The 26,491-nt window shown below is 39.4% G+C and overlaps 1 protein-coding gene across 4 annotated transcripts in view; it reads left to right on the top strand.

Moving 5' to 3' along the window:
• Positions 1-1,010: 1,010 nt before the first annotated feature.
• LOC149227721 (uncharacterized) overlaps positions 1,011-26,491 on the top strand; it is a 473,804-nt gene continuing 448,323 nt past the window's right edge. The window contains exons 1-4 of one of the 4 annotated variants that reach the window (XM_089377894.1): positions 1,011-1,295; positions 1,383-1,440; positions 1,680-1,967; positions 3,000-3,217. In XM_089377894.1, coding sequence (XP_089234020.1) covers positions 1,794-1,967; positions 3,000-3,217 — 392 coding nt within the window. In that variant the 5' untranslated portion in view covers positions 1,011-1,295; positions 1,383-1,440; positions 1,680-1,793. Of the gene's footprint in view, positions 1,525-1,679; positions 1,968-2,999; positions 3,218-26,491 lie in introns of all 4 variants that reach the window. The other 3 variants (XM_089377896.1, XM_089377897.1, XM_089377895.1) reach the window with 3 other exon arrangements.

Raw genomic sequence — 26,491 nt, 5'->3', positions numbered from 1 at the left:
ACATAATTAGATCTTTACAACACGAGCCCTTAATATAACTAGATCCTTTTGATATTTACCTAAACAACTTTAAATTTCCAGCATTGACTATCTTTAGAAAAAAACAACAACAATAACAATGTTTGAAATCCAATAATTTTAATATTTTAAAATCTCAAAACTTTAATCAATTTAATTTTTATTGTTATTTTTTAAATTAACATAAAACACTATGTAGTAAATCCAATAATTTTAATATTTTTAAAATTTAAAAACTTTAATACATTTAATTATTATTATTATTTTTTAAATTAACATAAAACACTCTTTTCTTGTAAAAAAACAATACTTCATTTTTCATAATATAAATATCTTATTTTATTGAATTAATCAATATTATGAATTTTAAAATAATATATATCTTACCCTCTTCAATTATTAATATATGGTCAAAGAAACCACAATATAGGGGCATTTGAGTTATCAAAATTACTTAAAGATTGCACCTGGCCAAGTCACACTAATCAACTCTTAACATAATTAGATCTTTACAACACCAACCCTTAATATAACTAAATCTTTGATATTTACTTAAACAACTTTAAATTTTCAATATTAACTATCTTTAAAAAAACAACAATAACAATGTTTGAAATCTAATAATCTTAATATTTTTAAAATCTAAAAATTTTAATCAAGTTAATTTTTAACATTATTTTTTATATTAACATAAAACACTCCTTAATAAATCCAATAATTTTAATATTTTTGAAATCTAAAAACTTTAATCAATTTAATTTTTACTATTATTTTTTAAATCAACCTAAAAGAGTCGATCCAATAATTTTAAATAAATATATACCTCAATCTTCCTCATTTATTAATCCGCATTGTTTTCGTAAACACTAAAAATATTATAAAAGGGCGGCTTGCGATTTTTATGAATAAATCAGGCTCCCCGGGGAAACCTGAAGCGGACAGTTAGCAATTGGAATCTTTAAATAAAACAAAAAATGTGATATTCCGCCCTCTTTTGTCGCTGGAATCTTTAAATGAAACAAAAAATTGTAATATTCCGCCCTTTTGTCGTTTACAAAACGGTTCAAAGTTTTTTATCTTCCTCGGATGCTTCTTGACTTCGTATTTTGCTTTTGCTGACATCACTCTTCCCATTGCTGTGAGCTCAAGTCGATTGCAGATTCCCCACATATTTGGGAATCCCACAAATATGGGAGCGGTCCATTCCCAAAATATTTGGGGAATCTGCAATCCACTTAAGGATGGCCATCAATTCAACGCTGTAATTTATCTGCTTTGTAAGTGTAAAATTATAATCTAACTTAACACATTTCAACTTACATCCGTGCCTGCTAAATACTGTAAATCTCGATTTTTATTTGCAGCCTCGTCCAAACCGTAAAGCCTCAAATTGAGTCCCGGCAGCAAAACCTGAGCACTACGGTAATGAAAAATAATGATTCAAAGATTTTGCTTTCCTTTCCTGCAAAGTTTAATAATATACAGTGTCCCGCAAAGGAATACTCGGTAATGGAAAATAATGATTCAAAGATTTTGCTTTCCTTTCCTGAAAAGTTTAATAATATAAAGAATGCATGCTCTCAGTAACCGGGGAAGGATTCTTTATCCTAACAATGCAGATATCTTAACTAACCAAGACGGCATGCAATTTGTGGTTACAGAAGCAGGGAGACCGATCTTTGCGATATTAAAATATTCTCGAAGTTAAATCAAGAATCTTGATATTGCAATCTCAAAAGCAGAGAAGATCAGAGGGAGAAGACTTGCCAAGGAAAATGAAAGTGGCGGTGGTTGGAGCGGGCCTGGGTGGAATCGTGGCTGCTTACACTTTAGCTCGAGCAGGAGTCGAGGTGGTTGTGTACGAGAAAGAAAATGATCTCGGAGGCCATGCACGCACGTTTTCTGTGGACGGAATTGACATGGACTTAGGATTCATGGTCTGCAATCGTGTAAGCTTCCAATCTCAAGCTGATTAATGAAATAATAATGAAATTGCTCTCTATTCTCTCGTCGATTAAAGAAATAATGTAAAATTTACATTTTCTACCGTTGATAAATGAAACAAAGAAAATATCATGTTTTGTTTTCGAAAGAAACCCGCCGTTTCATGATACAGTGCAGATATTATCTTCTCTTTTGGGAAAAAATACGTTGATTCATGGCCTGCAGTCGTGAAAGCTTCCAGTCTTCACTTGATTAATTAATCAACATGGAAAAATGTTTATCTTTTTTCCCGTTCATCTATGAAAAAATGAAAATATTTTTCCTGCAGATATTATCTTCTCTTTTGGGAAAAAATATGTTGATTCATGGCCTGCAGTCGTGTACGCTTCCAGTCTCCAGTTGATTAATTAATCAACCATGGAAAGATTCAATTCTCCATACCTTTTCTTCCGTCGATTATATCAAAATAATGTAAAATTTATCTTTTTTTTTCCGGTTTGATTGATGAAATAATGAAAATATTATCTCTATTTCGCGGAAAGAAGGTATCAAAGAAGAGAGCCTAGGCAATGTTATTCTTCTTCCATCGATAAAGAAATAGGTAAATATGTAAATTTTGTCTTCTCTTCCGTTTGATGAACGAAATAATGAAAATACTATTTTCTTGGAGGGGGAGGGGCGAAGGTGTGTATTTAAAGACCATAGTGAGGCCACCATAAAAGTATTTGTTCCAATTGATTTATCAATTTATGAAAATATTAGTAAAAATATATCTTATATCTGTTAAATTTTTAAAAAATATCAATATAAATATATCTTAATTACAAGGATCTATTAAATTTTTAGAAAGATTAATTTTTTGAAGTAAAAATTATTTTAAAGTAAATAAGTATTTGTTTCAATTGATTTATCAATTTATGAAAATATTAGCATAAATATATCTTATATCTATTAAATTTTTAAAAAATATTAATATAAATATATATGCTTGGATTCCGTAGTTTATTATTGCTATTGAAATTATTTTGGCAATGTAGGTGACGGATTCGAGCACGATGAGATTCTTCGAGGAGCTTGGAGTGGATTTGGAGTTATCCGATATGTCATTCTCTGTGAGTCTGGACAATGGCAAGGGATATGAATGGTCCAGCAGCAATGGCCTGCCCGGATTGTTTGCGCAGAAAACAAATGTTCTGAACCCCTTCTTCTGGCAGATGCTCTATGAAATACACAATTTCAAGCAACATGTTGTCGAGTATGTTCATCAGATCCTGTCTTCTTTTCATGTCTCTAATCATGCTGCATCCCAGACAGTGCAACATTCTGTTTACTTTTGTTTCCTTAATCTCTATCTTTCAAGTTTTGCTTACTCGTTTTGAATTATTGTTAATTCCTATGTATTTTCAAGCAAAAAACGACTCTCTGTCATGGTTATTTCAGTACTATACAAAGCACAATTTAACCTTGGTACATAAAATACAATTCATATTTTTCACTGTTTGTACAAAAGTCTGTTAAGCCTTTTATTCAAACAGGAGAGTTGATAACGAATTTTCACAAGCTTGATTATTAAATGCCATATTTTTTTTATATATGTTATAATTTATAAGCATAATGAAGGGAAGAATAGTAGTGTGACCTCTTAGCATCATCATTTATCTAAACGAAAGTAGAGTGGAAAGTAGAGTGGGGATGCAAGTCAATATCAGCAAAACTAAAGTAGTGGTTTTCTCTAAGAAAAGAAAACATAACTAACTAAAGTTCTACTTTGAAGACAACATTAAGGAAGAAGTTGCTTTTTTTTCCCTGGAAAAATCAGCAACTTTTCATTAAGTAGGAAAAATTACATATTGTAGATGCTATCGCATACGCTGTATGTCACTATGGACTATGATCATAAGAAAATGCTATGGAAACTGTTACCAGATACACCTCGCAGGGCGATCTGCTATATTCAGCTGTGGAAAATATCAACTGTAGTATGCTTGATTATGCCTGTACATGAGCCACGCAGGGCCCTTACAATTTGTTCAGTGATTGTCAAAAATTTGTATATTGTTTCAGATTTTACAAAACCAAAAATAGCTTGGTCAATGACCAGGGTCCCTCTGATAGATTGGATCTATATATGGCCGATGGTATTACTGATACTCATTTGTCCCTCGCTATTCGCCTTTGGGCATTAACGCGGCCTCCTTGGATAATTTGTCAGCATTGTTGTTATGCTCCCTGTAGATATGAGAGCAAGAGATATTGTTAAATTCTGCCTTGAAAATATTTACCTCGTTTAAAATGTTGCTGAGTGTGTGAATGTGACAATCAGAAATGCCATTGAACCAATTGACAATAATCTTTGAGTCCCAGAAAATGTTTATATTGGTGCACTGGTGTCCCAAAGTGAAATGCAGTAGGTGGTGCAAGGTAATGAGCTCAGCATAATTATTTGTTCCAACACCCAAACCCATCTTGACTTTATAGAGGTGTTGTTCATTGATATGCAAAATGAATCCTCCACCGCATCCATGTTGGTTTGCGGCCCCGTCAAAGAAAGCCCAGGGTGTGTTTTTATCAATACACGGAGGTGGATGTGGTCGTCGCTCTCTAGGAGGCGGGGGATCTGGCAGCTCCCTTTATGCAGAAATAATCCCAGCCTCAATGTGTGGCAAATGCGCAGGTTGTTGTCAAATATGTGACGGTTGCGGGCTTTCCAAATGTACCAATTGACAAGTATAGGTAGGTTCTGAAGCTTGGATCCCCTGTGTCTATTTGACCAATCGTCCCATGCGCTGCTCAGGTCATCTCCCTCCCATTGCCCATTATATCGGATCGAAGTGGATAAGGTACTCCAAAGAGATAGTATAACACTACAGCGCAAAAAGAGATGGTCTGTAGATTCAGATGCGCATTTACACAGAATGCACCAGGTGGGCCCTTGAAAAGCTCTATGTGTAAGTTGTTCCCCGGTAGGCACCTTGTTTCTCAGTATACACCAGAAGAATAATTTGGTTCTCGGCGGAGCCATGAGTTTCCAAATGCTTCTCCACCAATTTGAAATTGAATCTGGTTTCTTATGTAGATTTAGAGAAATGTAACCTGATTTTGGAGAATATTTGCCATTCTCAGCCTGGCTCCATACTAATTCATCTGGTCCCTCTTTAATTCTGATGTGGGATTCAGATATCGCTGATATGTACTCGTGCCATTCCTGGTGCCATCTAGGAGGTAGATTAATTTGGAGAGCCGATTTCCATGCCTGTGCAAATATCCCTGTGTTCTGTTGATCAGCAATATGTGAGAACACCCTGATCTCCCAGGAGTGTAGATACCTGATGAGGTCTTGTGAGAGTAGATGTCTACCTCCACTTCCTATCCACGGATCCAGTCCTATCCGTGCCAGGGATCCGTCATTTATCCTCCACACCAGATTGTCTCTTATGAGAGGCAGAGAATGAATCAAAGCCTTCCACACTGATGAGATACCTGTCTTCGGCCAACTAGGCAGTCTGACCCAATCCATCATGTCTTGAGGCCAGATGTATTTATGATATGATATATGAGTCCATAGATTCTGACTAGTCAGCAGGGTCCAGCCCATTTTTGTTGCAAGGGCTTGTGCAAAAAGAGGGAGGTCTTTTAATCCCCATCCCCCCCATCTCTTTGGCAATGCAATCTTTTGCCAGCTGATCCAGGCAAATATTCTTTTGTCTTGATTCCCAGCCCAAAGGTATCTGTTGCACAGTTGCTGTAAGCGAGATAGGATATTCCTGGGTATCCAAGCAAGTGCCATCCAGAAAACTGGGGTGGCTTCCAGGACCGATTTGATAAGAACCAACCTTCCCGCCCTGGATAAGTATCTGTGGCTCCAGCAGGTTAGCCTTTTCTCCAATTTTGTGACGAGCCAGACCCAATCTGCTATCTTCTGACAGGTGGGTTTTAACCAATAACCCAGATATTTGAGTCCTCTGTCCAGTGGGTGGATACTGTATGGGAATACCTGGTGAGCATATTGAGATTCATGGACTATTGTACGAGCAAAGGTGATAGTGGATTTGGGATGGTTGACAAGCATCCCAGTGGCTGACGAGAATAGGTGAAGGATCCTAGAGAAAGACAGGGAGTCCCGGATGCTGCCATCCAGCAGGATAAGTACGTCATCCACAAATAATAGATGTGTAAGATAGCAGTCATCCGAGATCTTGAGGCCACAAAGGGCTCCTTCCCGCTTGGCTGATGCAATTAATCGACTTAGACCTTCCATGACAATAAGGAAGAGAAGGGGGGATAAGGGACAACCCTGCCTGAGCCCCCTTTCAGAGTGGAAGAAATGGGAAGCCGAACCATTTATAAGGACACTGAAAGTGGGGGTGGTAATGCAGGCCATGATCCAAGTGATGAAATTATGAGGGAGACCCAGATGGATGAGAAGCATCTTGATGTAGAGCCAGCTGACTCGGTCAAAATATTTAGACAGGTCGATCTTGAGGATGATACTTTTGAGATGTTTGGACCAGATAGAGTGAAGAGCTTCTTGCACTGATCCTATGGCTTCATGAATCTGTCTATCTTCAAGAAAAGCAAATTGTTGAGGAGCTATATTTCTAGAGAGAATGGGTCTGAGGCGATTGGCAATAATCTTGGAGATGATCTTATAGAGACAGTTGCACAAAGATATGGGTCTGTAATCGTCAAAAGAGGATGGGGAATCAGACTTTGGGATGAGGGCAATAAATGTAGTGTTGATGGCATGATATAGGGATCCAGAAGTTCTGCTTTCCTCCACTACCTTCAGTAGGTCTGGCCCCAATAACTCATAGAAAGCAAGATAGAACTCAATGGTCCAGCCATCCGGGCCTGGGCTCTTATCCTTTTTGAACCATTTTAATGTGCCTTCCAGTTCCCCAGTGGTAACTGGTGCAAAGAGCTCTTCTGCATCTTCCTCATTGACAAATCTAGGGAAATGATTTGCCACATTTATGATCTCAGCCAGATTTGTGCCAGGAGGGTTCCTATATAGGTTCTTGAAGTGCAAAGTACCTAGTCGGGAGAGCTTGTTGAATGAGTCAGCTAGGCCTCCCTCAGGAAGAGGGAGATTTCAGATGGTATTTGCAACCTTTCGTCCCTTTGCATAATTTTGAAAAAATCTAGTATTGTCATCACCAGCTTTCAGCCAAATGGCTCTACTTCTCAGCCTTTGTGATTCCTCCCTCTCTTTGAGTATATGGGCCTTTTGATTTTCCAACTCGATCAAGCGCACCTTATCATCCCCTGAGATGAAACCCAAACTTCGATCATCCAATAAGGAGCTCAGTTCAGCTTCAATGTGGGTGAGCTGTGCATTTTCCCTACTTTGCTTATCCTTAGCCCAATTGATAGTAATGTGTTTCAGCTTGGATAGGTTATTGCAGAACCCTTTTGCCAATGATTCCTCTCTGTTGATGGGGTTTGCATTCCAGAATTCAGATACCAATTTAATGAAATCAGGGTCCTGCAACCATATGTGGTTGAATTTAAAGGGAGCTTTCGGCTTATGGTGAGGACCTAAGATTTCCAAATATATAGGGGAGTGATCCGAAATACCTCCTATACCTACCCATTGCTTGTAATGATGGAGTTGTTGAATGAGCGGACCCTTCATCAAAAATCTCCCAAGTCTTGGGGCCAAAGCAGCGTCGCCTACTCTCCTGTTTCTCCAAGTGGGAAGTGGTTTGTGCATGGGGACATCAATAAAATTGGTCTGATCCAGAAGATTTGTCATGTGCCCTGTTATAGCATCTACCTGAGTCGAAGACCCCCAGGTTTCACTGAAACCCAAGGAGAAATTTAGGTCCCCTCCGATGATGATGTGATTCGGGGCCAGTAACGAGAGATTTAGGAGATGGTGCCAAAAGTGTTCTCTCTGTTGACAAGGTCCATAAACATTCACGATCGGAAGGGTTTTATTGAGTTCAGCAGAGAAAACATCAATGCCCATGAATCTCGAACCCCCCATGATGCATCAACCCTAATGGACCTAGGGTTGTATCCAATAGCCAACCCCCCCGATCTCCCAACAGCATCTAGAGCCACAAAGTTCCAGCGCGGGACCAGAGATTGCAGAGAACGGGTAATGTACTCGGCCGGACCGAGGGTTTCTTGTAGCAAAATAATGTCAATCAGCTCAACTTCAAAGAGTCTCTGCAAAGCTAATTTCTTCGAGGCACTAGCCATGCCTCTGAAATTGAAAGACAGGCATTTCATGGGGGAACGCTTCTCGAGGTATAATTTTCTCTAAGGACCCTGTCGAGAGTGGATTGACGACCGGAGGCTACCTCCGCCCCAGCTCGCAAAATGGCTTTGGATAGATCAGACTTCCTCCCTTTGGAAGTCAGTGGACCAGAGCCTGGTAAAGATAGCCCTAATCCGGCCAGTTGATTCGGAATATCCTTGGATTGGGATCGAGAACGGAGGAAGTATTGGTGAGTAATGGAGACCCCAGAGGATGTCGGCGAGATGGTGGATGTAGAGGGAGAATGCAGTGATGGGGCAGAGGAGGCGATTAGAGGAGGGGTCGACATGTTACAGTGAGCCATGGAAATCTGAGCCGATGAGACAACAACAGATGAGCTATTATCAAATGATGTGGAGGAAGGGTTTAGAGAAATACCCGAGACTTGTGCAGCTTCAGCGGCAGCACGAGCTCTGGTCATCAGCGGCGAAGATGTTCCCTGCCCCATCATCCCTGTCTTGTGAGGACTAGATAGTGCCGCTGATGTAGGACCCGAGGGAGGACGAGAGATCACCGGTGAGTTGCCCCTGGATGGAATAGGAGTAACCTTGGGGGAGTCCTCTGATTTTCTGTTAAGTGGGCACTCTTTGTAGAGATGTCCCACCTTATGACACCGTCTGCAGCGAAACGGAACCCCTTCATAATCCAAGATCTGTATCCTACTGTATTTCCCCCACTGTAGAGTTATCTTTTCCTCCAGTCCTTCACGGGTATCCAAATGGACCAGTACACGAGCAAGAGTTCGGTTCTTCGATTCAACAAATGTGCGATCGTGGTCCAAATATGTTCCTAGGGCATTCCCAATTCTGATAAGAACATCCTCGCTCCAGTACTGTAATGGGAGCCCTGGCAATCTCACCCACAGAGGTCCAGCCCCAATTTGCTCACGCTCCGGGTCGAATAATGGGCTCCACCGTTTGAGAAGGACCAGAGCCATCTCAATGTGCCAGTACTTGGCAAGTACCAGATCCGTGTAAACTTCCTTTGCAAAATGTAATGAAAACCACCCTCGGGGCAGGACGTGAACTTCCGGCAATTCTTTCAACAGTGCACCCCAAATCTCCTTGACCCATTGTGTCAGCCTGTTGGCCGAGTATGCTCGGCCTCGCACATGTCCAACCAGCACAGTGCGCGCCATGACCGCAGCTTCCCCTATGGCTGAGGTCTCGCCAAATCTGATAGTAATGTCTTTTGTGGTCGCCTTTATGCACTTAGTCTTCCTTTTTTTGGTGCAAGGAGCCGATGGATGGTCCACCAAAGGGTTTGGGATGCCTTCAGGGGAGATATATTTAGCAGGTTTTACATTCACCGCTGGGGTCTCGAAATAGCCTGAAGGCCACGGACCTGAGACAGGAGGTTTTGTTGAGGTAGATACAAGGGTATCCACCGGGGGCGCAGTGAGGAATGTTGAGAGGGGCGGGTGAGGGTCAAATGAAAGTGAGTGAGGCGTGTAAGTGGAGAGAATATGCAGGGTGCCCGGAGATAGAGGAGGAGCTTCGAGACCTGGAGTGTCAATAGGGAGCGGCTCAGAGAGAGATGGCGCAGCGCTATACCCAGGTAATGTTACGACAGGCGAAGCAGATGGTAGAGTCGGGTCAGTTAACGGGTTAGGGTCAGTAATCGACGTAGAGAAACAGGGGTTTCCAAAAATTACCCAATCCGGGAAGGGATCCTCGGAGTAATCCACTTGTTCTGCCTCCATATTTTCCCCCATTTTCCAGCGAGTAGTCGGTAGCTAGTGGCGACGGGTGTGAAGATGGTACGACAACGGCGAGAGGTTGCAAGCGGCGTCGGTACAGGGTTACAGGCTTCAGTAATTGCAATAAACCCTAGGGAATTACCCTAATCCCGCACGGACGACTTTCATCTTCCTCCTCCCCTCTTACCACTTTTCATACATATCAAATCAGGAAGAAGTTGTTGATTACAAATATCTCGGAATTGATTTCAACAAAAATCAACGCTGGAATGGTTGTAGAAAGAAAAGAACTTTGGGGGGTTGGAATGCATTTTATGTTTTTCAAAATAGGTTTAGAGATATAGAGTTATGGGACTGGAAAACTACTCAAACTCTTTTTGGGCTTCTAGTGATTCCGGTGATTCTCTATGGTTGTGAAATATGGGCCACAGTACATCGGACATGCAATGGAGACAAATTGAGAAAATTCAAAAGTGTTTGATTACAAACAAATTCAAGATTAAAAGTGCAGTTTCTTATGCTATCTTGTTAAGTGAAACAGACTACTCCTATTGAAGCAATTTCTATGGTGCAGGTCATAAGGTATTTAAAAAAAATTGAGCAAATGGAAGAGGGTAGATGGCCTATAGTTGTCTTTAATGACAGATTGTGCAAGAGATAAAATACTTGGATGCAACAAAATAACAAATGGTTTAGTAAATGGGGTATTTGCTTGAACGCGTGTCCCATAAACAACAAAGAGATAAAAGCTTTTGTTATGGAAAAGTTTCACAAGTGTACTTGGGATAAGGAGCTAGGAAGAAAGAAAAAGTATTATATTGAAGTGTTTAATCTCACTCATAGTCATCAACCAAAAGCATACATAGAGGTCAATATCTCTTGAAGAGCCAAAATTCTTATTGCTCAGTAAAGGACTAATTTGTTGATTTGGAGTAGCATCGGATGTGCTCTAACCATGAAAGTTGGTGGAGAGGCTAAAGCACATGAGATCTCCAAGACCTAAAAATGGTTTGGGAAAATTTTGCCCGGTGAAGGAGATATTAAAATAATTAATATTTAATGGGTATTAATATAAAACTGGGTTAGAAGGTTCTAAAGGACATGGATCAAGCCAAATCTAATCTTAGTCGTTGATTAGAGATGTAATCTCGGCCGTTGAAGACTCAACAAGAAAAGTATAAGAGGAGGCTTGAGGGTTCGTTGGAGATACACCAGAGTGATAAGTCATTTGATTTTCTAGAGCAGGGTTTGCTAAGAGAAATCGAATCAGTGATCAAAGTTGCAGTGAGGGGCAATGAGTACGAGGCAGAGAGGCAGAGATAGTGCTGGAAGACCAGCACAGAAGTAGAGAGGCAGAGAGGCAGAGCCAGAGGGAGCCACGCAGAGGCTAGCAGGGACTGCACAGAGGCCATAATGGCTTGCGTCATCCATGCAGAGGCTAAGGGAGTGACACAGAGAGCCAGAGAGGCTGCGCAAAGCCTCAGAGGGCTGACACAAAGGCCAAGAGGGCTGACATAGTGCTTCAGATTGTGCAGGAGAGGGTTTCGTGGGGCAGACTTTGAGAATATTTGCTTCCGAAGAGAGGTATTACTACCAAATTATTTATCTCTGTCGGGTGAGCCAATTTGGCACCCAGAGTACTCAGAAAAGCTGCTTAATAATAAAAACCCTCAGAACTGTTGCACTGGTTTTCCCAAGTTGGATTTTTCTGGGGACGATTGTCCAAAAATAACGGTGTCACTTGTGTGTTTGTCTATTTCTTTCAACTGTTGATCTGTAGATGGTTGAGACTGTATTGTGTTTATTTCAGTGTTTATATGGTTAAATAACTTGCTAGTAATTAAACAAGTAGGCGAAATAAACCAGAGAATACAGATAAAATTTCTAACGGTAATACTTAGAAATTTCAACATGGTATCAGAGCATTGCAGATCACAGGAAAGCTGAAGGCGCCAGCTGAATCAAAGAATTTGCAGCGGAAACAACTATCCCAAGTGATAGAAGTTGTTCATAGGAAAAAAGCAACAGAGAAGGGTTGACGCAGAGGGCCTGCCTCATCAGTTTGAACCAGAGAGAGGTCAGCACAGAGGTAGAAGAAGGCAGAAGGGACTCACGAAGAGCCATGCAGAGACCAGGAGGGTTGACGCAGTTGGCCAAGGGAGCAAATCAACCTTCTTGGGATTGCGCAAAGCCTAGAGGCTCAGTCCTTCAGTTGCTAGGGCATAGGAAGCTGTTGACAAATTGCGAGGAGTGCAACTGGTGGGGTGTTGTTGCTGCCGAGACAGAACAGTAGCTAACGGGACAAAACCAAGGTAGAGGGAGTCGCTACCTAGGCGGATTTTTAGCCAAGAAATCCACATCAGTGTTGCAAGTGCATAGGAGATCGGAGAGATGCGATTCGACGGTTGGCAAGGGGATTTCCAGGAGGGAAATCGAGACGTAGAGGGAGTCTAGCAGAGAACTTCCAGGAGGGAAGTAGCGACTCAGAGGGAGTCGAAAAGAGAACTTTTAGGACGGAAGTAGAGATTCAGAGCAATTAAAAAGAAGAGCAGAGAGATGGCCATGAATGGACTGAGGGATCAGGACAGGCTGAACGTGGCATCCAAATTTTTCATCTGGAAGGCCAGGATCCTATCCGTTCTAGATAGACATCAGATCAAGGCCTTCACCTTAAGAACTGTGGCTATCCCAGTCGACCCAGCTGACAATGAAAGGTATGAGGATGCGATGGCTAGGCGAAATGCATAATCCTTGATGGAGTCAAATATCATGTGGTCCAGCATATTACCGAGAAGGAGACGGGAAAGGAAATGTGGGATACCTTGAAGACATTATACCAAGGCACTTCCGTGCAGTGGAAGATGCTACTAGAGAATCAATTGTGGTCTTACCAGATGCAGAAGGGGGAGCAGGTAGATCACTTCCTCAGCAGGTTGCAAGAGATCCGAGACCGACTGACTTCCATAGGGGCCACGCCGGATCAGAAGTTGATGGTGAGGACCGCCCTAAACGTAGTCTCCAAGGAGTGGGAGATATTCGTCCAGAGCATTCTGGGCAGAGCGAATCTTCCAAATTGGGAAGAATTGTGGGCAGCTCTTCGCCAAGAAGAGATCAGATGGCTAACCAAGACGAGAAGTAGCAGTAAAGGAGCCCGAGTCAAGAAAGAGGAGGAAGAGGATGCAGCTTTGGCATTCACAAGGAAGCAGGAGAAGAGGAAGAAAAAGGACCTCTCCAAGATAAAGTGCTTCAACTGTGGGGAACTTGGGCATTATGTGAACCAGTGTCCAAGGAAGAAGAATAAGGGAAAGGCATCTGACTCCAAGGCAGCGCCAGCAAAGGCGGAAAATGAGGTAGAGGAGGATGACGATTGTGTCATGAGTGCTCATGTACCTCTAGAGAAGAGGTGGAGAGACATCGAGTTGTAGTCAGGAGGACTACAGGCGATGAGTGACAGGATCCTTGAAGTACCTGAACTCTTGGATCATACCTGGCTACAAGAGCCCCGAAGTGAGAGTAGCAGGATGGCGGATGTCAGTAGAAGCGGATGCGGATGAAGTGGCAGAGAGTGCTAGAGTGCAGTAGTCCCAAGCAGCGCAAAGAGGTTGTAGCAGTGCAAGAGGCACAGAGGAGGTTGCAGCAGTGCAGGATGGCACAGAGAGGTTTGCAACAGCGCGAGAGGCACAAAGTTGTTGCAGCAGCGCAAAGGCAACAGAGGAAGCACAGGATAGCGGCAGAGAGAGCTTCAGCATCGGGAGGGTTTCTAGCCTGGTAAGGATGTCAGTAGTTGGGTGGATCAGTTACTTACTTCTCAATGACTGAGTTGCAGTGCAATAGCAGTAGCAGTAGCGCAATGCAGCATAATGAGAGAGAACTGCAGTGTAGATGCAGTGTTGGGAGAAAGGACCAGCAGCAGCATGGATGCAGAGGAAGTTGCCGTATGGATGTAGCAGTGGCAGTTGCAGAGCCAGGGCAGCAGTACAGGATGTAGAAGTGCAGAGGATTTTTGGCGGGGAGGCCTAGCATTGGCATAGGTATCAGTGTCGTATAATCAGGGTGATGCTCAGTGTGGAGTATTACTAGAGCACATTCATCACTAAGAGGAATGTTGATTTGGGTTAGCATCGGATGTGCTCTAGCCATGAAAATTGGTGGAGAGGCTAAAGCACATGAGATCTCTAAGACCCAAAAATGGTTTGGGGAAATTTTGCCTGGTGAAAAAGATATTAAAATAATTAATATTTTCAGTGGGTTCCTAAGTCTAAACTTAAGAAAATAAAAATATTAATGAATATTAATATAAAACTGGGTTAGAAGGTTCTAAAGGACATGGATCAAGCCAAACCTAATCTTAATCGTTGATTAGAGGTATAATCTCGGTCGTTGAAGACTCAACAAGAAAGTATAAGAGGAGGCTTGAGGGTTAGTTGGAGATACACCAGAGTGATTAGTCATTCGATTTTCTAGAGCGAGTTTGCTAAGAGAAATCTAATCAGTGATCAGAGTTGTAGTGAGGGGCAGTGAGTACAAGGCAGAGAGGCAGAAATAGTGCCAAAGACTAGCACAGAAGCAGAGAGGCAGACACAGAGCCAGAGGGAGCCACGCAGAGGCTAGCAGGGACTGTGCAGAGGCCAGAAGGGCCTGCATCATCCACGCAGAGGCTATAGGAGTGATGCAGAGAGCCGGAGAGGCTACACAGAGCCTCAGAGGGCTGGCGCAGAGGGTTTCAGGCTGACGTAGTGCTTCAAATTGTGTTGGAGAGGGTTTCGTGGGGGCAAACTTTCAGAATATCTGCTTCTGAAGAGAGGTATTACTACCAGATTATTTATCTTTGTCAAGTGAGCCAGTTTGGCACCCAGTGTACTCAATAAAATTGCTTAATAATAAAAATCCTCAGAATTGTTGCACAGATTTTCCCAAGTTGGGTTTTTCCGGGGATGATTGTCCAAAAATAACGATGTTACTTGTGTGTGTTTGTCTATTTGTTTCAGCTATTGATCTGTAGATGGTTGAGACTATATTGTGTTTAATTCAGTGTTTATATGGTTAAATAACTTGTTAGTAATTAAACAAATAGGCGAAATAAACCAGAGAATATAGATAAAATTCTAACGGGTAATACTTAGAAATTTCAACATAATTCTCATCAACTCCGTTGTGAAACAAGGTGCTGGAAAAGGCCAAAATAAGTGTGGGAGGAAAGAGTATGCATTTTTTGTTCTTCTGGAAAAGTCGAAACAGAAAAACTTTTCATTTTAGAATGTGAGGCCTTCAAAGACAACAAGGAAAATTATGCAGATATGCTGGCAGCTAGCTCTTGAGATAATCTTTTTAGCGAGGGGTTTGTCGAGAAGCTAGGAGCATTTATTTTGAAGCTTCACAGAAAAAGGGCCAAATACATCAAACAGATGAAGAAGCAATCTGTCACATAGGCTATATTTAGCCTCATGGACGTTAAAATAATTTCTTTCTTTCTTCTTTCTTTCTATTCATGCAATATACTCAAATCTTCCGAGGTACGTCAAAATCAGTCAGGTCTGTATGGGGCAACCCTTTTAGTTGCTAAGATAAGCTACTTAATACACTTCATACAACTGAATATCGGTTTGAACAATTGAAAAGGCCCTCAACACCCTATCTGGTGCATTGTAGTGCAATGCAGAATTCAAATTACTTTGTCAACAAAGTATCACCTTATCTGTTAGGTTAAGGTTCAAGTAATTTGTATATCAAATTTACCCTCTTAAATTTCATTGCAATCGAAATGTCCACAAAATAGACAATTTTATCTTTGTGTACGATGGTGTTTGGAAAAGAGAAGAAAATAATCAAACTGGAAAACACGTAGCATTACTCTGGTGTGTTTCTGGACATAGTAGTCAAGGAAAGAAAATATTAAATTATGAAATAGCAAAAAACCCTCCATCCTTGATCCATTGTTCGTTGGCTATAATTTCAAATACTGAGATAAAGATGCTCAACCTTGAAAATAGTCATATATTCCTCATGAGATAAGAACGGGGACCTGTAATTAGAAGCTTAGTGTATGAACAACAAATCATCCAAATGGAGACACGTAGCTTTACCTTTTTGTGCTTTTATAAATAGTAAATACCCTTTGCAAAGTAGTCATCAGTTCCTCACAAGATAAGTTGGCACTTATAATTAGATGCTTAGTGTACAAGATTTTGAAATAAGTCCAAGAAATTATAAATAATAGACATGCGAGTTTAGTTTGAAATGATTTCTATTTGGGAGAATTGACTAGAAATTTACACAAACAGTAGGTGTGATCGGAATCCGTTGAAGAATTCAGTTTGTGTGAAGCACTCATCTTGAAATTGGGATAGGGGATTCAGAACACTAATGCTACTTTTTCTATAAATAAATATTTAAACTGTTATTTTGACATTGAATTTTTTTTTCAATCATAGATTCTCAAATGATTCATAAAATCATAAATTCATGCATGCAATTCTGAATTGAAATTTGGAATCACATTGAATTATTGTATATTCATCTGTACCTTTGGTTGTCGCTTATCTTCCTGTATATGGAATGATTGCTAATATTAATAATTTGTGGGCTCAGATTTATAAGATATGACATTATAAAACATCTATTATTGCAGCACAATGACAAGAGAGTTGTTTATTTTTAGAACTTCCATAAACAGGATAGTAGAACCTAATGTTGCATTAATCATTATCGGGGTAATATTGGTGCGAGGAAAAAATCGGAAAAAATCGTAATTATCGGGAAATAATCGGAAATAATCGGGAAAAAACCGTTTGGTACAAAAATATTCTTTTTTTTTTTCATTTTTTTTAATATCTAAACCATCTACAACATAAAATAAATACATTGACACATAAATATGATAAAAGAACTAATATATAAGATGTTTAATATCATTTCTAGTGCTAAAATCACACATAACATTGAATCATGTCCTGAATAGTTAGTCCTGACTCCTGAGTCCCAGCTCAGCCTCAAAATATCAACAAAAAATATAATAATGTATCTCATCATGTCATAATGTCATATACAATCAAATGAAGAAAATAAATAAAGTCTAATCCTATTGATTTTCTCTACCCCTCTTGCGAGAAAATGCCACAGCTTTCCCTTTCCCTCTAGATGTAGATGTTGGTGCTGGTGGAGTTGGCAGTGGAGTCTGCTATGCTCTAGAAGCTGAAGAACTAGAAGTAGGAGCTATAGGAAATAGACCACGTCCTCTACTGGTGGCAGGGGTAGCCCGAGCAGGTGGTGTCACCTAGAAACATTACAATCTCCCAATCCTGAAATCCTGAAAAACTGATAAGTCTGTTGGATTTTGAATGAAATCTAAAATTCTACTTTCTCCATATGAAATCCAATGAGGCCGGAACCACTCTCAAACATCCTGAGTCATTTCATGGTGACATTCTCCTTAATCTTCATTTTCATCCTTTTACTATAAGAATTTAACATTACCATGAATAACATATCAATACTAGGGCCTAGACTTGATCATTAAGCTGCCCCACTCAAAAATTATTTGTTTCTTTCAAAAAAATTGCATTTCAAACATTTAGCATCCCTTATAAAACCTCGCTGCCCGCAATAATTTCTGATTTTATCGCTATTTTTTGGAAAAAATCGTGATAATTTGAAAAACTCGCGATAATTTCCAAAAAATCGGGCAAAAAAAATACCGACGATAATTTCGAATAAAACTTGTGATATTTTCGTTCTGCGAAAAAACTCGCGATAAAATGATAAAATCGCGATAATATCGCAATTTTCACAACACTGGTAGAACCTATAGGCCAAGTTTATGATAAAACAAACTCAAATAATGCACCTCATATTGAATGGCTCGTAAAAAGTAGAGTGATATGAATTATTGGCCCAGAGAAATGAGCTTTATGAGGAATTGACGTTGTTGTGCAAAATAATAAACAATATAATGATCTTCTTTGACTGAACCTGTTATGTAAGATGCTAATTTATTTTTTTATAAGGAAGCATTGCAATTGAAGCTAAAACAGATTATAGATTTTATAAATTCAACACTTCAATCCCTGAGTTTTGGCTATAGTTTGTAACATTTGATGGATTCAAAAAATTTAGAGTCCCTTGGCAAATAATCACCTAGATTAGTTGAACTAGTAAAGAGCAATGTCTCTTAACAGGTTGATGGAGGTTCAAATCTCATGGTGTAAATGTCAAACATGCAAGGATGTTTTTGTAACGGTGCAAGAGTTTGTGCATTGCTCATATTATTGGAGGAGAGACAGCATTTTAAAGTCCAAGGATTTTACACCATTTCCTCTAACATTTGAACATGTTTCTAACTTAGGATCCAAATCCTAAATGATAGTATCTAGATCCTATAATTGGAAATAGATCCCTAAATAGAATTCATTGAACCCTAAAGAGTGTGTCTGGATCACCAATTCCCTGATTCCGTGATGATTCAAATTCAGGTAAAGGGTTAGGAATGATGAATTCAGTAACTATGATCAGAATGTTCTGTTTCCAAAAAAAATAAACGCAGTGCACAATGGAACTTCACCCAATCTTGAGGGATTTGTAATGGGTCAGAATCAAATTCAGTAAAAGGGATCTGTATCATGCTGCAAGGATGTTTAGTCAAATTTGAAATCTAACAGAAGTCAAAAAAGCAACTCAAACATCCAAAGTCAAAGGAGAGTCAAAGAAATAAAGCAAGGTCTTGACAACGCTGAAAATGCCAAAATTGGTTGTTCTCTGACTAATGAAAATAGTATAGACAAAGAGTGTGGTCAAAATAGGGAACTAAATTACTCTGTTCATGAAAAGCCACTCGATTTGTCTAGACTCCAAAGCACCTAGGGTGACCTAACAACTTAGGGGTTTTACCTGTCGACCCAATGGATAGAACCCTAGGATATCAGTGTTTTTACACTTTTGAAGAGAGTGGCAAAGGATGCTTGGATAAGAATATAAGGCTTAGGATAAGGGAAGAAGCCACGATTTGGTTTAAACAAAAAAATAACAAAATAAAGAGGTGAATGAAAAAGGAAAACAATCTAAAAGTTGATTGATTTTGAATTGCTTAAATTGAAGTAATGGGTTGGGGATTAAACCTGCAGCAGCACGAGATGAGGCGAGCACTAATGAAGACCTCCATAAGCGGAAATAGCAGCAAGGAATCAAAAGGTGTGGATGAGGAAGATAAAATGGTCCTTGCAAGAAAGGGTCCAAGTCAAGGAGAAGGTTTGCAGGGGGAGAAAAAGAAGAAGAAGGATCTATCTAAGATCAAGTGCTTCAGGTGTGGCGAGTTTGGCTATTACAGTACTTAGTATCCTCAAAGGAAGAAGGACAAGTAAGAGAATCAGGATCAGATAGCAGCTTCCACAGAGATAAACAAGTTTTCCTCCACGCTAGAGGAAGATTTAGCCATGTTTGCAGTTAGGAGTGAGGTAGGGTGATATGGAGCTTTAGTCCCAGAGTTGCATAGAGATTTGGGCAGGGTCCAGTGAGGCTAGCATCGGATGGTGTTTACGTCTTGGATCAATACCTTGTTGTGGGGGACCACATTATTTCAGTAGCATGAGGATCAGTGTCATTTGATGCAGTTAATTCTAGAGTGATAGTTGCAGACTAGTAGTAATCAGATACTGAGGAGCACAGAGCAGTGTTGATAGCAAAGCAGGAGCCTTAGTGCAGAGTCAGTAGTAGTGCAAATTTCTCAGTGGGCAGTGCAGAGGCTAGTAGCAGTCAGATGCTCAGGAGACAATTTTAGCACAAAGACGTATATGATTCAGTATTTTGGATGCTTCTCAGTTGCAAAGGTTGCAGTAGCAGTAGCAACAATTGAGAGGGAGTTGAGTTGAAGTGTGAGTTGGTAGCAGTACAGGTTGTACAGTGCAGTGTTAGCAACAACATAGATGCAATAGTTTGGTTCAACTACAGTCAATGGCAGATGAATCAGTGTTAGCGCAGTGGTTGATGGACAATGATTGAGGGAACAACACGGTGACTAAGGGAATAACGGAGTGACTAAGGGAGCAACACTGTAACTGAGGGAGTAGCACAGCCATTTCCAGCAGAGTTTCCTGTCAGGCATCGATAGCATGTATGGGAGGATGATGCAGAGACAGGGCATTGTAGTAATTTAGCACTAGAACACCTTCCTCACTAAGAGGGAGTGTTAGTTTTCATAGCATCGTGTGGTGTTCTAGTCTTGAGACCTTGTGGAGAGGCTAAAACACTGAGTTATCCAAAACCCAGAAATTGTTTTTGGAAATTCCACCTAGAGATGGATCAATTAAATTAATTGACCATAACTAAAAAATTCCTAAGTCTAACTTAGGAAAAGTGGTAAATTAATAGGAATTAATTGAGAAAGGTATGAATCATCTAGAAACTCACACGGATTGACTTGGAGATGATCTCATCCATCGATTAAGTTTTAATATTGGTCGTTGGAGTCCCAACTGGAGATTATAAGAAGAGGTCGATGGGTAGATGGACAACACACCAGTGTAGATACTCAGTTGCCTAGGCAGTTCAAATTCCTAGTTGCAGGAGTGATTCAACAGTGGATATCGAGCAATCGGTTTTCCCACATTGGGTTTTCCTGGGGACTTTTGTCCAAAATAACAGTGTCATAATTTTTGTGTTTGTTAGAATTTCTAAGTTTCTAGAGATTTTATTTTCTGCGGTATTTTATTTGTGAATATTTCAGTGATATTTATTTTTTGTTGTCGTAGCAATAAATTGCATAATTAATTTTATAGTTAGAAGAATTAATTCTAGTTGTTGCATGGAAATTTCATAGAAATTTTCACATCAATCCTTGACAATGTAGTCTCTCAGTCAAATGAGCCAAGGGAGGGAACTCAAAATCAGTGTCCCCAACCAAACTAGTCTCTCAGTCATCATGACTTAAAGGATCACTTCATGCCTCAGAACCAAGCTCCCTGACTAGACTCATTAGCCTCTCAGTCAACTAACCTAAGGGAGTGACAATCTTCCCAACTATAATCTAAGGCCTCTCAGCTACATCTCAAGGAAGATTGTTAATCATATGATGCTATACAATCAGTTCTCCCTCTCTCCCTAAGAGGGATTCTCAACAATTCCAAGTTGTTCTTTGAAATAAGCAAACTTCATTCAGGACAATGGCTTCATCAAAACATCAGCAACCTATTGATCAGTAGGCACATACTTGAGCCTCACAGCTCCTCTCTGAACAATATTCTAGATATATTAATACTTGATCTCAATGTGCTTCAACCTATCATGAAAAACTGGTTTCTCATACAGCTTTATAAAACTTGATTCCAACACCTGATCAAACAAACCAGCAAATAACTTTCAAATCCACACATCTTCACAACAGTTCAACAATCAACAATATAATCAGCCTTAGTCGTACTAATAGAAAAAAAGGTTTGCTTCTTACTAGACCATGAAATCATAGCAGAGCCTGAGCTAAAATATAAACCAGAGGTGCTCTTTCTATCAACAGTGCTTCCTACCCAATCAACATCCATAAAACCATGTAGTGGTCATTTTCCATTATAAACATATCTCAGACCAAAGTCAATGGTGCTATGCAAATATCTCAATATATGTTTTGTTGCAACACAATGTACATGTCGGGGCTTAACCAAGATCTGGCTCAACGTATTCACAACATAGCAAATATTAGGTCTAGTGTTCACAAGATAGTTCAACGATCCAATCAATTTGTGATACAAAGAGGGATTAATCATATCAGAATCACAATCATGTATCTTCTTCAAATTTGTCACCACAGGAGTGTCCATGGACTTGCAGTCCATCATACCAAAATTTTGAAGTATCTTAATAGTGTACTTGCCTTGTCCAACAAAAATTTCATCAGGCTTTTGACAAATTTCCAATCCCAAATAGTAATGCATAAGCCCAAGATCCTTCATCTCAAATTCAGCTCCCTCTTACACTAGACAATGAGAAATTCATCCCCTATCGGAAACAAATCATCTACATACAAAAACAAAATCGCCCTCAACAACTTTGAAGTCCAAATTCATATCAACATCACTCTTCTTGAAACAAAGGACAATAAATATCAATGCAAGAGTACCACGCACAAGGAGCCTACTTAAGCCCATACAGGGATTCCTTCAATTTGCAGACATGTGTCTCTCTATCATGAATCTTAGAGCCTTGAGGTTTCTCAATATAAACTTCTTCTTCAATGACTCCATTCAGAAAGGTAGTCTTGACATCCATTTGATGCAATTTCCAACCTGCAATAGAAGCAAGAGCAATGACAGATCTAATAGAAGCATACCTGGCAACGGGAGCAAACATGTCTTCATAATCCTCTCCCTCTTTTTGGTATAATCCTCGAGCCACAAATATTTACTAGTACTTCTCAATACTTCCATTAGCTGCATGATTGATTTTGTAGATCCATTTTGAAGACACAACACATTTCCCTTTAGGTCTTGGCACAATTTCCCAAACATTATTCTTCATTATAGATTGGTAATCTTCAATCATAGCATATTTACAAACTTGATGCTTAGTTGCTTCTTCATAGGTGGATAGATCAGACTTGATCTTACACATCATTGTTGCATAACGTAAATATTTCTTTGGCCCCTTGCTTTCCCTAAAGGTCCCACGAGGTGCAACATGTCCTTCAGCTTCCTTCAATGTTCTTTCAAGCTAGGCAGGTATCTTTCTAGTCTTGGGTATAGAGGCTCTTGGAGAGAACAAATTCATGATCATCAAACTATTCATGAGGATCTTGTTCCATAGGTTCAAGTTCTTTAGATTTTGATTCCACATTCTTTGGCGCCACCTGCATCTCATCATTAGAGTCCAAGTGTGATCCCTTCGACTTCCAGAAAGAAACATCCTCACAAAAATAACATCCTTGCAAGTTGCAATAGAACATTGTTCTTGTACATAGACCCTGAAGGCATGTGAATTTTCACTGTAGCCAAGAAAGGTTCCATTTTTCTCAAAAGGTTCCAACATTGTCCTTTTCTCCTTCAGCACATGGACATAAACAAGACAACCAAAGATTCTTAAATGTTCAACATTGGGTCTCTCACATCTAAAGACTTCTTCAAGAGTCTTGTAATCCAATATTCAATGTGGACATCTATTTTGAGCATAAATAGTTTTCCTTGAAGCTTCACCCCATAGAAACATTGGAAGCTCTTGATCATGAAGCATGGCCTTCGCAACTTTCATAATGGTCTTGTTCTTCCTTTTAGAAATTCCATTTTGTTGAGGATAGTAGGGAACTATCAGCTACCTCTTAATTCCAGCATCCCTACAAAAGGAAATCAATTCCTTGGATACACACTCTCCTCCATTGTTAGAACCTAAAGTCTTGATCCTTCTTCTTGTAGCATTTTCAACTTGTGCCTTGAATTCCCGAAACTTCTCAAATACTTCATCCTTTTATTTCAAGAAAATAATCCATGTTTTATGAGAGTAATCATCAATGAAAGTGACGTAGTACAGATGACCACCCAAGGATTTGTCAGACATAGGTCCACAAACATAAGAATGCACAAGATCCAAGATTCCTTTGGATCAACTATCAATGCTAGTACATCAACCTTTAACATTTGTCCCGAGGGCACATCCCTTGCAAACTCCATCATGTTCAATTTTGATCTTAGGTACACATTTAACAAAATATTTCTTTCTAGACAAGGCTTTGTAATGAACATGGGCATATCTTCGATGCCATAGCTAACAAAGATCAGTGGTGTTGTGTAATAAGGCTTGAATAGATCGACCAAGGAGACAATATAGGCCTCCACTTCGCACACCAATGACCTTGGAAGATCCACATTAGAGAAATTTTGAGGTAAAAAATGGGCCTCAAAACAAAAAATGTACAACAAAAATAAACTTTGTAAGAACAAATAGGATTCAATATGATGATGTCAACTATGGGGGATGATTCACCATTTTTGGAGTAATAAGGTAAAAATATAGAAAAATTAAAAAACTACTTTTTAACTCGTATTTTCAACTTATATCCCTACAATTTTACTCAAATTTTGAGGAAGAACGCTCATTGGATGCAAAATTTAATTTTACATCCAAGGAGTATCCATGTTGCATACTTTCGATGGACCCCACTGCACGAAAAATGTGAAATACATGGAAAAACGTGATTGCAACATGGGTACTCCTTGCAATCACGGTTTTCTATGTATTTCACATTTTTCGTGTAGTGGGTTCCATCAAAAGTATGCAACATGGGTACTCCTTGGATGCAAAATTAAATTTTGCATCCAACAAGTGCTCCCGCTCGAAATTTGAGTAAAATCATAGGGAGATCAGTTGAAAATACGAGTTGAAAGATTAGTTTTTTCTTTTTTACCTCCAAAACTTGATGAGGTAATATAATCTTATTTTATTATTTCCATTATTATTTTATAACATTCCTTAGGAAGCCCAATTTAGACCTCAAAATTTCTCTAATTAAGGAGGAGTCCCTCTTCCATACTAGAAGTTGTCCGTCAATGAATGCAGTTCTATACCCTTTGTCTTCAAGAGATGAAATGGACAACAAATTTTTCTTCAAACCAAGAATATATAAAATATTGTTAATAGATATATTTCCTCTTGATGCCAATTGGAAGGATGATGAACCAATGCCTTTGACTTCATATTTTCCATTATTTCCAAGCTCAACCCATTGTGTTATCCTCTTTTCAACCAATTCAGAGAGGTTCTCACAACTTCTATTCATGTGCCTAGAGGCACCATTATCCACCAACCATATTTCATCAAGACTTGCAATGGAACCTGTAAAAGAAAAATAAAATGAATATTCGAACACAGAATCATTCTTTCTAGGCCTCCTCTTATGTGAGGGTTCATTAAGATCAACTGCAAAAGCATGATGCTTCCCTTTCCTCTTTCAATCATCGTCCCTTCGAGGCTCATTCCTTTGAGGGAAGTTATTTTGATAGTGACCATGTACTTGGCATCAATAGCATTGAATATTTTTCATATCTCTTCTATCATAAGGAAGGAGGAGGTCTTCTTTGTGGAGTAGATCCCCTTGGAGCAGGTCTTGAATTAGGTCATCTACCAGAACTTCTTTGAAATATTCCAAAATTAGGTCTTCTTCCTAAACCTCTATTACTTTTTTAGTGCACTGCAAAAGCTTGAAAATCTTCATCTGGATTTGAAATCTTGCCTCTGGATAGTAGCCTTGATTCTTATTGAGTGCAAACTGCCCATAACTTATCAAAAGAAGGTGCATTTTCGCTACCACTAATACTTGTTGCAAAAGGATCCCAAGATTCAGGCAAACCACCCATTGCCACAGATACCAATTCTTTGTCAGATACTTCTTCATCAATAGCCTTGATTTAATCTCTTATTTGAGATATTCTTACAAAGCATGATGCTATAGTATCATTGTTTCTCATCTTGATCTCATGAAGTTGACCTTTTAGACTTATATATTGATTGATGGTGTTGATGGTGTACAAACCAATGAGGGCATCATACATTTCCTTGAAAGTTTTGTGATCAACAAAGTAGGGAATTAGATGATCCCTAGCAGATTCCACAATGATGCCTCTAGCCAAGATGGCATCTTCTTGAAACTTGTCATTTCTTTCTTGGTCATCTAGTTCAGTGACTTTTCCCAATACAATACCCAAGACATTATGCCTTGAAAGCACTAGGTCAATTATAGCCTTCCATGCCCTACAATTTGTAGCTCCTTCTAGCTTGTTCTTGTTCTCCATGAAGGAATTCATGATGAAGATGTCCAATCAAAACAAAATGTGTAGAATCCCAAAGCTCTTTAGAGTGCTCTCAATGCTCTTCAAGGTGATCTCAATTCTTTTTTCCTTCACCAAAGCTCTGATACCATGTTGATTTTCTAGTGCAATCAAGACTAGTAGAATTTTTCAAATTTATAACTACTTCCAATGATACAGTGTCTTCTTATAACATTCCAATCATTAATCAGTTATACATGAAAAATTTCAACCATTCACTTTCTTCAATAGAGCAATAGAGATCACAGTAAACAATGAAATAAGAGACAAGAGACACCAAAATTTAGGCTAGCATCCAATGAAAAACCCACAAGGGGAAAACCCAACAATCTTTCCTTATGAGAAAGAATTCAGTTCATGGAATGAGCACCAAAATTATCAAACAAGATTCCAAGTTTATAACCTCAACAAATGCCAATTCAAACCAGTCAAAGGAGAGAGAATACAATCAATGCTGGTCAAAGTCAAGTCTACAACAAATGGGTTGAATTTCAGCCTGAAGTAGCTAAACAAAAGGGATGAAATTTGGTCAAAATCTTAGTCAAGAAAACACTATAAAAACTCGATCAAATATCAAAGTTGACCTGTGGTCAACCTGCAATCAACGAGCCCAGAACAGAGATATAAATTCGGTCAAACAAATTCAAAAAACCACAGATGAGTTTGGCCTCCCATATCAGTCAAAGTCTCGATCAAACAGAAGAAATTTCTCGCAAGTCACCGTTAGTCAAACAAAAGATGTGAGATTTGGTCAACACAGAACATAACTTT

The sequence above is a fragment of the Pinus tabuliformis genome, chromosome J (assembly GCF_031772625.1).
Source record: "Pinus tabuliformis cultivar Carrire ecotype Pingquan chromosome J, CPIR1, whole genome shotgun sequence".
Taxonomy (NCBI): Eukaryota; Viridiplantae; Streptophyta; class Pinopsida; order Pinales; family Pinaceae; genus Pinus; species Pinus tabuliformis.
This window is presented reverse-complemented; position numbering and strand designations above follow the sequence as displayed.